The sequence below is a fragment of the Chiloscyllium plagiosum genome, unplaced genomic scaffold (genome assembly GCF_037043375.1).
Source record: "Chiloscyllium plagiosum isolate Xiang-an unplaced genomic scaffold, Cpla_swu_hap1 HiC_scaffold_20, whole genome shotgun sequence".
Taxonomy (NCBI): domain Eukaryota; kingdom Metazoa; phylum Chordata; class Chondrichthyes; order Orectolobiformes; family Hemiscylliidae; genus Chiloscyllium; species Chiloscyllium plagiosum.
In genome coordinates this window covers 45,946,603-45,963,596 of record NW_028270158.1, presented here as the reverse complement: position 1 = coordinate 45,963,596, position 16,994 = coordinate 45,946,603, and the positions used below count along the sequence as shown (strand labels likewise).

General features: G+C 38.2%; 1 protein-coding gene across 1 annotated transcript in view; it reads right to left on the bottom strand.

Annotated features, from left to right (window-relative positions):
- trrap (transformation/transcription domain-associated protein) overlaps positions 1–16,994 on the bottom strand; it is a 219,627-nt gene that overhangs the window by 138,099 nt on the left and 64,534 nt on the right. The window contains 7 exon segments of the mRNA XM_087997909.1: positions 473–671; positions 1,410–1,591; positions 3,981–4,142; positions 4,420–4,539; positions 6,704–6,823; positions 10,956–10,976; positions 13,212–13,280. Coding sequence (XP_087854035.1) covers positions 473–671; positions 1,410–1,591; positions 3,981–4,142; positions 4,420–4,539; positions 6,704–6,823; positions 10,956–10,976; positions 13,212–13,280 — 873 coding nt within the window.

The window sequence follows — 16,994 nt, the reverse complement described above, 5'->3', positions numbered from 1 at the left end:
CCTCAGAAAATGAATTTGCTATAAAAATGTCAAGAATTTGCCTCCAATCTGAAAGAATTTAATGAGAGAAATCTAAGCCCTTGAGATGTCAAGGCTAAGAACAACAGGTGAACAGGCTTTCAATTTTTTTTTCCAAAAAAAGTGTTGCGACCTGGAATGTACTGCCTGTAATTGAATAGTAACTTGCAAACAAATTGAATAAATACTTGAAAGGAGAAAAATTACAAAAGAGTGAAGGAATGCAAATAATTGGCCAAAACTTTAAAAGGGTTGGTACAAAGAACATGGACTGAATTGCACCCTTCTCTGCTGTAAGATTCTAAGATTCAGTTCAGTGGAGTTTGTTTTATATTGACATTTTCCAGGAGTTAAACATTTACATGCTCAGAAATAAACAATTCAGACGTTTCTGAACATGGCTGAAGAAGTTCAAAGTGCCAACTAGCTTATTTTTACAATACAGTACACTCACCTTGGCTTTAAGCTCATCTCCAAAGTTTGGATCATAAAATTCCACAAATCTGTTAAACAGGACACGCTTCTGTGCCACACTGTAATTCTTTGGGATCTCTTCTTCCATATACTCCTTCAGGAAGGTCATATTGCTCAGAAAACGCCCAGTAAATGCTCGAAGCAGTTGAAACAGCAGCTCAATCTCTGCATAATTCCGCCTGGAGGGAAGTCAATTTTCATAACAGATCAGTCATTTCTAAGATAGATTAAAACAGAACTTCAACAGTACATGCTCCAATCAATTTACTATGGACGTAGCTGCAACCTCAAAACAAATCCCAAAGACAGTGAAGCAACACTGAAGTGCACTAACTTTTCTATAATTCAAAATTATTAAATACTATTTGAGAATGATGAGCCTTGGTAGAGAAAATAAGCATAAATTGTTTCCACTGTATGGAAGGTCAAGGACAAAGACTGAAGTCATTTGGCAAAGGATCCATAACTTTCAAGAGAACTGGATAAATCTTAAATAGAATAACTCGTAAGACAATGAGGAACAGGAGCAAGGAGTAGCATTGATGAGGTAAGAGCAAGCACAGCCAAGGCTGACAAATCAGCCTGCTGCTGTACTGTATGATTCTGCGATTAATCCATTATTATAGATTCCAACAAAGTTGCACATATGGAAATAAGTATGCATATTATGGTAAAAAGAATCCAAAAGTAATGAAATTTTAGGTGTTTAATTGAAAAATGCTTGAAAGCTTAGCTACGTTTCTTAAACATCAGGTATAGATTTAGGTTTACAAAGATCTTAGTCATGGAGTGCTATTTCAAGTCCAAGAGCTTTCCAAGTGTATGGAAATATGCAATGGAAAAAGCCCTTCACATCACCCATTTTAAGAAATAAATTATGCTAGTCTCTTTTGTTTTCAAGAGAAAACATTGCATACTTGCAATAATTCAACAGGCAAAATGCGAGAAGCTTTGGTTCCTTCCAGTGAGTGGCTACCATGCTTTCCTTCCGATGGCGCTCCTGGAAAGCGTCACTCACCCAGACCCGTCGTAAGTGGCTCACTAGCTGAGGTTGCCCAGATAACCAGTTCCCATCATTCTTCACTATGATACTGATAATCTGTTAAATAAAATAAAAATTGGTGAAGCACAAAGTAGCTGAACGCAACTACAAATAAAAAGCTTGCAGTCTGGGAAACAGAGGAGACGGTAAATACCTTCATTTTCTTAATGTTGCTCTCACCAACCCCTGCCATACTATACCACAGAAAATGTAATGTCTCCTAGGAAAGGAGATTTCTTTCCTCATTTAGGAAAATATGTTAACTTCGTAGAAAGATGCACTTTAAAAGACATACAGACCAAGAAAGTCTGGTTACAACTTTGCAGATTTTTTTAAAAGGCTAAGGAAGTCGAAGCGCTCAGTTGTGACTGGTCAAGACAAAAGGCTTCAGTTCACAGGATAATAACTGAGAAGAGGTGGTTAAGTCGAAAACAGTAATTTCTCTGCTTTTTGTGTAACTGTAAAGTGGTGGTATTGGGGGAATAGATAGGATTTTGTTTTGACATTTCATTTTGCTTTGAAATCTTTCAAACTGTATTGTACACAGATATCTTGGTTTGGCTTTGCACAATAAACTTCTACTTTATTATTAGAACTAAATCTACAGACTTATCTGCTTATACTTAAGTGAAAGAACATTGCATTAAATTTAAAATTAAAACAAAATATGACTGATCCGTTTGTAACATTAGCTGGCATCATAAGTTCCTATTACCTTGGCAATGATCGTAAAACTTAATTTACTTGCAATTATGATGGGCTCAAACTGTTTTGGAAATGCTGAGCTATTCAAATTATCAACAGAAGAAAATCAATCTGGATATATTACAGGATTTACTTCCATTAATAAACATGCTCAGCTTATCACAAATAAGAAGGGCTGATGCCCGAAACGTCGATTCTCCTGTTCCCTAGATGCTGCCTGACCTGCTGCGCTTTTCCAGCATCACATTTCCATCTCTTATCACAAATAAATCCAAGCCAAACTAGCTTTGAGAAAGTACATATCTCAGCCTGCGTCATATATATCTCCAGTACCAGCCTGTTATTACACCGGTAGAGTTGGGAGACGTGGTGACAATCGGTTTATAGTGGAAGAGACAATCTGCACAGTAAAAAGCTGCTTATTACAGCACGCCAAAGTATCAAATTAGGTTTTGGTTCCAAATCAACATTTTGAAATGAAAGGACTTGCATTTATACGGCACCTTTCACTATCTCAGCATTTTCCATATACTTTTAGTCAATAAGTATATTGTAAGTCATTGTACTTGCTAGCAATTCTGACTTAGTAGGCTTCCACAACCAGCAATGTAATATTCACATGTTAATGAGGATTATGAAGGCTTGGTTGAGGCACAACTGTTCGTCAAGACTCCCTTGAGTCTATTTTGTCACTTTGTTTCTCACATCCATCAGAAAGCCCAAATACAGCCTTAGTTAAAAGTCTCAAAATTTGGTACCTCCAACATAATACTACATTAGGCATGCCAGCCTGACCTCTAGGCTGACATTCTTGGAGTGGGAAATAAACCCAAAACCAAATCGGATTCAGAGAAGATCCTGACTCAACTGAAACGGAGGACAAACTTCCAGAAAGTAACGTGGCAATTCAGAGTAAGCTGAAAGCAAGAGATTTTGATCTCTATGTGCAGGGTCTTTATCCCAAGCTGGGCAACTACATATTAATTACTAATCCAATTATAATGGAAGTCTGAAGCGAAGAGGTTTCTGCTAACAATGTCATCAGTAATTCAAAGCAGAGAAACTTGGCAAGTTATGCTTTCCCTTATCTTGCAAAAATAACTGTTGCATTATTTCTACAGTCAACTAAACTTCTCAGCAGACAAAATCATCCATAGCAATGTGACCACCTTGAATACTCGCTCATTCAGGAACCATACAATGTCCTCATTCTGGGATTATTCCAGAGGTCAGAGGGACAGAAGTAAATTTTTTCTTTTGTAATTTCAATGAAGCCAATCAATGCAAAAGAGACAACAGAACTACAGCCACTTCACCCCTCAAGCCCTCAAAAAGTTGGATGCTGTTTCAAACAATCTAATTGCAACATTATGTGGAATTGCAAGGGCTCAAACTTTAAGATAATAATCAATATTATCTGGTGGTTAAGTTTAGGATTCAAGGATCTGTGGTGAATTCCTCAGATTCTAGTTTCGACTTTGCACTAATTGTCAAGAAAACTGACCTGCCCAATTTGTAAAGAACAACTTTATATAAATTTCATTGTTACATATTCCATGACAGCTAATACTTTTTACATCATAGCTGCATGTACATTATAATAAAATTTAATATGATCACTTTCAACTTTTATGCACTCAAAAAAAAAGTGGTAGATCTAACAACACAATTCAATTCTGTACAGTCGGGGAAAGAGAAAGTTGGGAATGCAGCAGTCAACTAACTGGGCAGATCTACTCACCTTGATGGCTTGGAACTGGAGATCTAACCGAATAGTGCTGGTACTGGGAGACCCAGGCCTTACTGCAGCTTGTGCACCAGGAAACAGCAGGTTGACAAACCGGCCTGGTGTGGCAGCCAACACATCGCGGAGAGGCTTCGCATCTTTGTGCTTTAAAAAACTCTAGAAAGGAGCAAGAGAGTTGATCTCAGAACAAAAGGTTAGCCAATTTAGTGACTGTTTCATTGTAGAATGAGTAGACTTATCAAACACCATTAGCCTGGTTTCTGTAATATCAGTAAGACCAATTCAATGCCATCTCCGTATTTTTACATGCAATCGTATCAACTAAATAAAGAAAACATAACACCATGACTATAATCCACTTCACTGAGAGTGAAGTTGGGAGCACCAACTTGAAAAAGGGACTGGAGGAAGTCCTGACCAATATGAGCATTACCATAAACATTCTGCTCCATTGAGGATCATTCAAAGTGGCCTCCATCATAAAAAGTTCAACAGTCTGTGCCGGATAACGTGTCAGAAACTTGATCAGAGGCTCACGGAATGGACTTCCAGCCTATACAAGAGCAAAATGTGATTTATTTTGTAAACTTCATTTAAATTTGAAGTAAAGCACAAATTCTTTTATCCAGTAGCAGTACTGGGATTCATTTGCTGAATAAAACTGCCATAAATTTATAACTGCCTTTTTCAGAGTCCGGTTCGAGATTGAAGGTTCACTCAGGATCAGACTGGGAATACATTTTCATATCAAGAATAAACTATTAACAGTTCATTATCTAAGGAGTTGGACAAGTTGGCATTAATAATTTTCTCCCCAGTCCTGTTTCACTGCCTTAAGCATGCCCCTCCTTCTTTGTAATACCCCTGCAGAGATCACTGAGTGTTAGCTCGGTAGCAGAATAATGCCTTCCCATTAAAACGATCCTAAGGCCTTTTCACCACTGCCCTATTGTTCAGCAAATGCTCCAATAACAGAAGTTACAACTACAGTTATGTGGATTCTAAACTGTATTAATTTTCTTTGAAACTTTCCATAGTTCAATCTATTTAATTGGAACATCACAGATCCAAACTGGCAAAATTCAGGAAATTGAGTTAAAATTAATAAAGTTTAGTACATATTCATGTTCTAGAAATAAATATTGTGAACTGAAACTAGAGTCTGAATTTACAGTAAACTAGCACAGTTCAATACACAAAAGGTGTTTATATTGTATTCAGATGACAATTACTTACATTTTTAAATTTCTTAAAAGATTGCACAATTTAAAAAAAAAATTAATTTCCATATTGTTTAAAATCAAGAACAAGTTTTGAGAATAGGTCATCAACTAGAAACAAGTGTTTGCTGTGCTTCTGGTGACAAAGCTGTCAGTGTTCACCATCAATACACTAATCAGAGGCCCAGCAACTATGAAAGACATGCTTGTATCAGGTTTTGTTAATGGGTCACTCTGATCAATCTCAGGATAAGAAGGGAAGAAGCAGCAGTTGCAAAACCTTGGACTGTCAGTCCAGTAATAACAAAATGTCACCCATGGGAAGGGAAAAAAAAGCAACAATGTTTTAGGAGCAGTGCTTCCAGGCAGAAAGTCACTTTGAGAGCAATTTAAAATCCAGGTCACTGAGGGAATGTGCACTGGAAGGCACTTTGACTTCCAAATCAGCTGTGGAAGGGATCTGATTTTTTTTAATTATATAATTTAAAGTATTTGGCATAATTCTGATACCATTTATCTGACTTTTTAAAAATATGCAAAAAACTTAAGTTTGGCAAATTTACCAGAGTTGGGTTTTTGTTCCAATGCATTTTCTGTTTTGAATCTATTGTGACAAATACTGCAGCGCTTAGTTTTGACATATTGGGCAGGCATGACTTCTATCCACTGGGAGAAAGTGAGGACTGCAGATGCTGGAGATCAGAGCTGAAAAATGTGTTGCTGGAAAAGCGCAGCAGATCAGGCAGCATCGAAAGAGCAGGAGAATCGACATTTCGGGCATAAGCCCTTCTTCAGGAATCTTAGATTACACCTCCTCCCACCCTGCCCCCTGTAAAAACGCCATCCTTTTGTCGGATATGTGGAACAGTCCATCTTCCGCAGCGACACAGGCACCATCCCCTACCTTTTCCTCCACTACATCGATGACTGTATCGACGCTACCTCGTGCTCCCACGAGGAGGTTGAACAGTTCATCCACTTTACTAACACCTTCCACCCCGATCTCAAATTTACCTGGACTGTCTCAGACTTCTCCCTCCCCTTCCTAGACCTCTCCATTTCTATCTCAGGCGACCAACTCAACATGGACATTTACTATAAATCGACCGACTCCCACAGCTACCTAGATTACACCTCCTACCACCCTGCCCCCTGTAAAAATTCTATCCACTGTATCACTTGATCTGTCCTTGTCATTCACGTTAGAGAACACTGCACAGCTACACTAAGATCACACAGAGGGAATCTTCTCTCCTTCCAAATGAAACTTTCAGCTCCGCCATCAAGCAAGGTAAGCACACAATTTACTTCACAAGATCAGCCACTTTCCTGGCTGACCATATCTCCTGGAAATTAACCCTTTCTCTTTGCACAGATGTTGCCTGACCCACTGAGTGCTTTCCAGCAATCTATGCCTTTTGAAATTAATACAGCCGTATTTGGTTAAAGTATCTTAATACTATAATTTTGAGTAGGGTCAGAATCAAACTTAATTACCTCAATAAGCATGGCCCGTTCAGTTTTCATCACCACCTCCAGCAGAGGTTTCACGAGAGTCTGAGGTGCAGCCGGAATTAAGTGGAACAGATTAATGATGGCTGAGCAGATTTTCATTTCCTGTGCAAGCAAATTAGCAACATTATGAAAAGGAACATCAACGTAAATAACTGTACAGATGTAAAGCATCAGTTCATTAACTATCACATAACTCTACCCATTTCTAGAGCGATAATTTCCTGTCAACAGAAAACATGCACACAGTAGTGCAAGTTCTTCAATTGCAGAAACTCTGCAGCATACCCTGGGAAGATCATGCTTCCCAGATAAATGTTGTAATGTCATCTGATTACTGAACTCGCAACAAAATTCTTAAATAATCTGCAAATTCCTAAATAATTTTCCTTTAAATCATAGTCTAAGAAAGAGATACTTATTTTCTTGCCCAAGTGAAATCCGGAGACAAGTGGCAAATATAAAATACAAATGAAATCACTCATTACGATGAGTCCTTACATAATTTAAATGTAATTGCTCATTAAAGAAAGCTTCCGTCAGCATACTAGTGCTTTGAATATACACATCATATTCAAAATATCTGCACATCGATCCAAAAAATGGGTTGCACAGAGAAATTCTTTTTAAAATGAGAATTATTTCTTTCCTGCATATTGCCATTAAATTAGTAGTACAGTTTGTAATGTATGATTATATATTTGGATTAATAGGCTTTTGGGCTCAAAAGGAATTGGGAGATATCAAGAGTCAGGATGGGAAAATGAAGCAGACCTTAATCAGCTCATATTTTAACAGACTTAGCTCCTGTTCCTAGTTGTTCTTGTAACATGCAAGATCCAATTAACTAAGTATCCTTCCTTGATATAAGACCATTAAGATATAGTAGTTGAATCTGGTCATTCAACTAGCCTATTAAGTATGCTCTGCCATTCAATCATGGCTGATCCTTTTCTCAATCCCATTCGCCTGCCTTCTCACTCGTAACCTGTGATCCCTTTCCTAATCTCTCCTAATACTGACAAAATCTTCTCCACATCCACCCTACTCAGGCTTCTCCGTAGCCGTTTCAATCAGATCCCCCCCCCCCACCCCATCCTTATAAACTTCGAGTAATGACTAAGAGTCCTTATCTGTTCCTTATATGACAATCCCTTCATCCTTGGGATCATTCTTGTAAACCTTCTCTGCACCTCCTTCAGGACCAGCACATCTTTCCTTAGATATGGGGTGCAAAACTGCTCAAAATATTTTAAATCTGAGTTTGACGAGCACCTTTTAAAGCCACAGAAATACATCCCTGTTCTTGTACTCTAGATCTCTGAAAGTGAATGCTAACACTGTAAATATGTTTCTAACTGCCCACTGAACCTGCATGATATCTTTAAGATAATTGGAAACTGGGATTTCTAAGTCCTTTTGTACTTCAGATTTCCAAAGCTTTGTGCTACTTAGAAAATAGCTTACATCACTATTCTTCCAAAGTGCATATCCTCACACTTTCCCACACTGTATTTCATCTGCTGCTTCGTTGCCAACTCTTCTAGTCTGTCCACGTCCTTCTGCAGCCTCCCCAACACTATCTGTCCCTTCACCTATCTTTGTGTCATCTGCAAACCTAGCAACAATGCAATCAGTTCTTTCATTTAGATCGTTAATGTATAATGTGGATAGTTGTGGTCCTAACACTCACCCTGTGGAACTCTACCTGCCATCTTGGAAAAGACTCTTATCTCCACTTTCTGCCTTCTGCCAGACAGCCAATCCTAATCCATGACAGTTCCTTGTTCCTAACATTACAGGCTCTTATCTTATTTAGCAGCTTCTGTGCAGTACCTTGTCAAAGGCCTTCTGGAAATCCACACTGATCACTCCATCACCTCTCCTTTCTCTAACTTGTTTGGTACCTCCTCAAAAAATTCCAACAGATTTGTCAGGCATGACCTCCCCTTGACAAAGCCGTGGTGACTCAGCCCTATTTTACCATAAACAAAGAACTCCGCAATTTCATCCTTAATAATGGACACAAAAATCTTACTAATAACAGACATCTGGCTAATCAGCTTATAGTGCTCTTGCCTCCCTCTCTTCTTAAACATGAGTCTTGCACTAGCCATTTTCCAGTCTTCTGGAACCCTACCTGACTCCAGTGATTCCTGAAAGATCACAACAATCTCAACTATCTCCTTCAGAGCTCTGGCTTTAGTCCATCTGGTCCAGGTAATTTATCCACCCTTCAGAACTTTCTGCCTCCCCTGCACTTTCTCCTTAATGACAGCTACTACACTCACTTCTGCCCCTTGACTCTCGAAGTTCTGGTATGCCACTGATGTCTTCCACTGTGCACTGATGCAAAGTACCTATTCAGTTCTTTCATCATGTCTTTGCTCCCCATGATTATTTCTCCAACCTGTTTCCAGTAGTCCAATGTCCATTCTTGCCTCGCTCTTAACTTTTAAATCTTAAAAAAAAACTGTTCTTTTATATTACTAGCTAGCTTCCCCTCCTATTTCATCTTCATCTTCACCACCACCCCCCCCACCTTAAGTTGCCCTCTGTCAATTTTTTAAAAAGGTTCCCATTCCTATGGCTTCCCAGTAACTTCACCACATTATAGGAGCAGGAAAATCGACATTTCAGGTAAAAGCCCTTCATCCGAAGGGTTTCCTGATTAAGATATTTTGCCCGAAACATCAATTCTCCTGCTCCTCGGATGCTGCCTGACCTGCTGTACTTTTCCAGCACCATTCTAATTTTAACTCTCATCCCCAGCATCTGCAGTACCCACTTCCGCCTTCACCACATTATACTCTGATTCTTTAGCTTTTTTGCTGCCCCGACTTCCCCGTCAGCCAAGATTGCCTCCTCCCCTCCTTAGTGTGTCTCTTCTTCTTGGGATGATTTCCACTGTGCCTCCCAAATTAACCGCAGAAACTAGATTAGATTATTTACAGTGTGGAAACAGGCCCTTCGGCCCAACAAGTCCACACCAACCCGCCGAAGCGTAACCCACCCAGACCCATTTCTCCTAACACTATGGGCAATTTAGCATGACCAATTCACCTAACCTGCACATTTTTTGGATTGTGGGAGGAAACCGGAGCACCCGGAGGAAACCCACGCAGACACGGGAAGAATGTGCAAACTCCACACAGAGAGTCGCCTGAGACAGGAATTGAACCCGGGTCTCTGGCGCTGTGAGGCAGCAGTGCTAACACTGTGCCACCATGCCACCCATTCCTCCTGCTTGGGCATCCCTTCTTAGCAGCTCTGGCCAGCTCTTCGCTCATGTCTTTATAATTAGCTTTACTTAACTGCAATTTTAAAACAATCAATTATTTTTGATTCCAGCATCTCCCCCTCAAACTGCATGGTGAATTCTATCATACTGTGGTCACTGACCTCAGGGATTCCTTCACCTTAACCCTAAGTCTGCCTTATTACACATCAAATTCAGAACCACCTGTTCCCTAATGGGCTCTACCACAAATTGCTCCAAAAACCATCTTGCAGATATTCCACGAATTTCTTTTCTCCTTATGACATGGACATATGCTCCTTATGACATGGATGGAGCAGGGATTGAGTAGATAGTGAAGAGGTTTGGAGAAGAAGATTAACATGTAACAACAGAAGAACTTCAAAAAGGTATGTCCCAACATATGACAAGTTTATATAAAATAATTAATACAATATGACAATGGTTGTTTTTACTCAATGTCTAGGTACACATAAGATATTAACCTCAACATAAAGTAATGTGCTACAGTTTTAACCTTTTTTTTAAAAAACACATCACTGTGGCAATGGATTTATTTTCCTGTGCAATTGTTTAGACCACAAAGCAGTTTTTTCTTAAATGGCTGTATGGTCCTCCCAAGAAATATTGATTGGGAGACATGCAATATACGCAAGTGGAAGCATTCGGGGGAAAAAATACAGGGAAATACTTTTGTACTAAATAAAGATCCCCACAGATAATTTCATCAAATCTTTGAATGTCATTTCTAAAATAAAACAACTTCACATGCGCTTGACTTTTTAAACACTTTAGATTCAACGCCACAAGGTCACAAATAAGACAACCACCAGAGGGTTCCACAGCATTGCAACTTCAAACAAAATTCACAATTTGAACGAACGCACTACTAAAACAGCTCAATACAAGACAGAGAAGACATCACAACACCACTGGATAGTTTCCTGCTGCACTCACAGCCTTTACCAGAATTCTCACCTCCACCCCCTCCATGGCAGGCTAAACCAAAACAAAAGTCATGACAAAAAAGAAATCGAATAGGACAGACAATAAGTGCTACTTGCAATAAATGAGACCGAGCAAATGAATTAATGTATAAATTAATGTAATCCCCAGAGATTCATCAAATATAATTTCACCATAGTTGGAAAGTGTTCACAGAGTTTGCTGCATGATAATGTGGAAGGAACTCAAATGACATCATTAGTGCAAATGATTGGACTGTTAAGGTGATGGGCACACTTGAGCTGTCTTAGATTCAGCTGCTATACCCTAGGACCTACAGAAAGAAAAAGGGGATTGAGACTGTTCAGATAATTCTTTCTAGAGCCAGTACAAGCACAGTGGGACTAATGGCCTCCTTTAAGAATCAACAAAAATTACAATAACTAAAATACATTATGAAAGCAATTTAAAGACAAAGAAAAATGCTATTATAGCACAAATAAAAAATGTTAGTTAAAATCAATTACCAGAAACCGAGTGTTAAAAGAGATGCTGTAACCTTGTTCCTAAGGCCAATGGTATTTCTTTCCATGCAAAATAATACATTGGCTTTCGTACTTCTAAATTTGGGGTTACTCTGTCTAATAATACAAGGGCATCAAGATGACATCAGAGCCCATCAATTTTAATGCGATTAACTGATTGCTTTGAAGAAAGTGTGTCTTGTGAAACAAATCTGCACAAAGATTTAACTGCTTTGCCATAATTATTTCTTTAGCTCTTGAAGTCAGAGGAGGATGTGAAGTGGTAAGCCACTAAAATGTAATGCATGAGGGAGAATTTTTACAAGAGGAATCCGCACAACATGAATTCTACAAATGAAAGTTGACAACTAGGACACGGGTATTAAATTTCCCATGTTCCCCCAAATGGTTAAGGACCAGACATTGATAAGAGAAATACCTGAGATTTATAGCATATTTCTGATCTTCAGTGTGTTTGAGCTGTTTTCCAGTTAATAGGCTATTTTTGAAATTTAAGAACTATCAACTTGCACAGAGCAAAATCCCAGAATCTAACATGAATGTTAGTTTTGACAGTATTGATTCAAGGAATGAATGTTGGCCAGAAGATATCGGTTCTTTTTGAGAACAATGCCAGTGTTTTACATCCACTAAGTGTATGGCAGGGTCTTGATTTAACTGGAAATACAGTATCTCTTAGAGTGTACCATTCCCTCAAAATTGGCACAGGGGTATCAGCCTGAATGGTTTTTTTTTAAAAACAAGTCTCTTCAATTGGACTTGAAGCCACATACTTATGACTCAGAGGCAGAGGTGGCACCCGGTGAGTGAGTGAGAGCTGTAAACATGATGCATGTAGAATTAAAACATTGCTTATCTTTTTAAATGGCTGCAGTAAATTGAAGTCAGCATTCACCATTAGAGATATGGCTGCATAGTGAGAGGACTAGCAAACCTGAAGTCCAGACTAAAAATCTGAACATATGGGTTCCAACCTTATTTTGGCAGCTGGCAGAATTTACATTTGATTAATGAATTTAAAATATTGAGTTAGTCTCCGTAATGGTGACCATGAAACTATCATTTATTGCCATAAAAAAACAATCTGGTGCACTATGGTTAAAGAAGGAAGATTTTCATCTGTATTTAGTCTGACCTCCATGTGACACCAGATCCATAGTAATGCTGTGATATAATAAGCCACTCAATTAAAGAATATTTAGGGATTCACAATAAATGCGGGCCTCACCAGCAACATCTATTTCACACAAAAGAGAAAAAAATGAAAAACTCTGTTTTGTTATAGATTTTGTGCATTTGCAACATATGACTTTGCAAGAACAGATAGAAAAAAAAACTAAATATTTAAAACTTAAGTTTTTGCTATCACCAAAGATTTCCTGTTGTGTTTTGAAATATTACTGTTGTTGAGACATAACGATTATTCAGAATGGAAACTTGCCTAATGCTTCTTTGGGAACATTCTTCTCAGTTAATTGTTCACAAAAATGAAAGAACTTAAAATTAGTTAAAAATAGTGAAATTTAATTAGACAATTTTGAAACAATTAATCACAAAAGTTTCCACAAATTATAATGACTTATCAGGTAACAGTCAACTCCATAGGCTTCATTATAATGGACTCATAAGAACAAATTGCTAATTAGTCACAACAGGTCACATTCAGCATTATTTCAGAAAGCTTTGCCTAAACAAAATGTTGTAGTAAAACTTATTCAACAATAAACCAGATTTCAGAACTCACATTGCCATCACTTCTCTGTCCTCCTTTGTGTGTAAGGACGACCACCTCCATCCATTTACGCAAGTGTTGCTAAGATCCGAAAGACAAATGTTATCCATTAAATTAGTTTTCACACTGTTTGAATTCATCACCTCATTTACTTCACAACTGAGTGAATGTGAAACTTAAATAGCAATTTAAACTCTTGTTTAAGATTCTAAGTGGCATACTCCCTCTGATTAGTTACTGGATTGCAGAATCAAAACATACAAGTTTAAAAATTCTTTCATGTATTTCTCTAGTAGTAACTGTTATGGACTAGGCCAGAGCACTCAAAACATTCTTGAGCAGTCAACCCAGACCATAACTTTGCAATTTGTTTCGGTAAGTGTACAATGAAAATTACCCAGAGTAAATTAGCTAGGTTGACTACCACGTTTTAAAACAGACAAATTTATTCACAAAATTACACAATGAAACACGAAGAACAGAATAACGAACCCCTTCAGAACTCAATCTATCCAAACTAGACTTAATTTTGCTGTTCCAAATATACACAACAGTCCCAATAAGCACCCCCCTTAAAGACCAGTAAAGAAAAATGAAACAAATGCTTACAGGTTGAAGTTAGAAGGGCAGAAGGAGAGAGAGAGTTTCCACGCAGCTTACTGTTGAACTCCTAACTAGTTCTGGATTGAACTGCCCAGCTAGAGAGCTGACCACTTCCCATTCATTATACAGGTCACTTCTAAAACATGACCACTTTGCCCTGAAGTCTCATCTGTTTACATATAAACACAAAGGCCTCTCAATATCCTTTAACCTCTGTACCAAATCAGTCTAAAATGGAACCGGAAGAGTTTCATAACCCCTCTGAAAAAATCAAGGAAACAGTATCCTTGAGAAAAGGAAAAGCTTTTAGAAAAAAAAAGGACCAGCTTTGTGACATAAGTGTTTTGAATATACTTATGCTGCTTTGATATGGATGAATTAGCATTGTTGGCCAGTAATTTAGAGTACGCAAGTTCAAAACCCAACATGGGAGTTCAAGATTGGAGTATTTTAAAAGTGGAAATATTTCACTTACTTTTCCTCAGCCACTTCTTGACATTTGCTACTAAATAAACCTGGTTATTCAGATCCCAGAATCGGATGGTCAAAAACTAACTTGTGTTAATTTGACAACCTGTCAACCATAAACTTTAAACCCTATCCATAACTTGTATCATACGCTAAAGAGTCAACTCTAAGTTGACTAAGCAAGCCATTCAGTTGTAAAACCAGTCATGTTTTTGAGGAGGGCCCTTTGGAAACAGGCATTAAGTGTGACCTTTCCAGTACTGTCTAGTTTTCCCTCACCCTCTTGCTCAATAATAAGAGGAAAAATGCCACAAAAATTACCAAACTCTTCAAGTTGCATCTAAGAATGCATAATGCAACTAATGTAGATAACATTTCTACAGAATTCTGGGGCAATTTCAACTAAAACAATTTAGCGTAATGCCAAACATTACTCCAGTTTATTATACCTTGAGGCCACTGTTACTTATACACGTCAGAACACTATCTCTTTTGACTATTTCATGGAGTTAATTTGCTAATTACATTTTCAGAAGTGAAGCAATAAAAGAAAGCATGCAGTGTCTGTAACCCAGACCCCGGTCTCAATAGAACAGCAGGGAATTTTAAGCCATGAAAGTGATTTTGCTATTTGATGGTGAATAAATGGAATGCCGGGAAAATCTTAAATCTGACCATAGCAGTACAAGAACAAAACAGAAGATTCAAATGATGAATTAAAACTTGACATCCAAATGCAACATTCACAAAGCACCTTGAAATTAAAGCATTCAAATTGCAAAGAGATGATGGGTAAATTCACCCTACAAAAGCTGCAAGAGAATTCAATCATGAGAACAGTCAGAGGATGCACTCCTTCATGTAGAACTATCAAGCAGTTTGAGGAGCTGCTCCTCAAAAAGACTATTTATCATCAGTAGCAAGCACATGAGAGAAATGATAGCTGAGGGGGACCGGAAACACTAACAGAGAAGCAAGTGTGACCAAGCCATCCCAGGTTGGAGAAGCTGAAGTTATTGGGCCAGTGCTGGAAGACTGGAGGAGAAAGTTGCAGAAGGGAAGGGACAGCTCCAAGATGGTAGTGTGAGAGAATAGAAGGGGTTGGGGAATAGAAAAAGAGAAGAGGAAGGTGGAAAGGTTAGGCAGGGAAGGGTGAGCAAAAGCCAGACTGAGGAAGAGGGAGGTTTCATGATGAAAAGAAAATAGTTTTAACTGAGTTAATGGAACACACAGTAGCTGCAACATAATTAGTCTGTGAAGGCACATTTCAGATAATGGTAACTGTGTACTAAATTATTTTCAAAAAAAGTTTTGTTGCTAACTTATTGTTATCATTTTCTGCTAAAGTAAATACTGTGTTGTCTAAGATATTAACACTTGCATGTTGTGGATTTAAATTTGATAAAGGGGTGATGATGTTTGAGGATGTTGATTAATTCTTCTAATTCTGCTTCTGTGAGTGCCCCAGTAATTTATGGGGTAACACAATTACAGAAGATAAATGTTGTTTCTTGACTGTATCATATAATAAAGGAATTAGTGATAACAAGAAAGCAGACCCTCTAAAAACTTAAATAGTAACCTGAAAAATAATCTCAAGAAAAGCATTAAAAGTATATAAAATATATAAACCCCTGGTCTGCTCCAATATGCTGCTCTCAGTCCTTCCTCCCTCTCAGGCTGTTTACTGCAGCCTGTGCTAAGGCATCCTGGTTTGTAAGACTTAGCAACCAGGCATTCTGATGCACAGTCATACAGCGCAGAACATCCATTTTCTATTTAAAAAAGCATTTATCCACAGGTCATTCAATAATATTTGTATACTTATTTTATTAATTATTAATAATTATTTTAAGCTACCAGCGTATGTTGCTCAATAACTATTAACACCAAGTCATTAGCAGACATTGTACGGATGGCGGGTGACTGGCTCATTTGGCTGGACAGCTGGCTTGCAATGTAGAGTCATGCCAGTATCTGAGGTATGGTGACTTTCAGATTAAACCACCACCAGTCGTGTCTCTCTAATGAGAGAGCAGTCCTATGGGACTATGGCAACTTTACATTTTCCTTCACTGAAATGAGACAAGCCATTTGGCCAAAACAATCCGTGCCTAAGTTTATGCTCTACTTGAGACATACTGTGCTACCACTTTAACATAGCAAGAAAAATGCCAATGTATTTCCCAGGAGCACTACAGAAAAAACATTAAACACCGAGTCACAGCAACAACACAGAAAATGGCTAAAACTGTAAAGGTGATTTTGAAGAAGGAAACAGAGTTTAGAGCATAGAACTTGGTAATTGAAGGAATAGCCATCCCCGGTGGATGAATTAAAATTGGGGATGTGCCACAGACTAAACCTGAAGGACAGTAGAAAAAAAAGCAGAGCTGGAGTAGGTTACAGGGATAACGGGGAAGCCTAAATGGATTGCAGTAGGCTAAAAACTTTAGAATGGAGGTATTACAGATTTACAGGATATGGAGTGATTGTGGATGAATGAGTTTGGAGAAAGTTGGGACACAGGCAATAGAGTTTAGGATCAACTTGAGTTAATGAAAAATATAACGTATGGGACTGACCATGAGTAAAACGGAATTGTCAAAACCACAGTGTACAAATCAGGAAACATTCACTCCAAACTTTTAGCTCCTCAGTTGGTTGGGGAGTAGACCAGCGTAGTTAACCAGAACAGAAGAAACCGAAACTAGATTTACAACT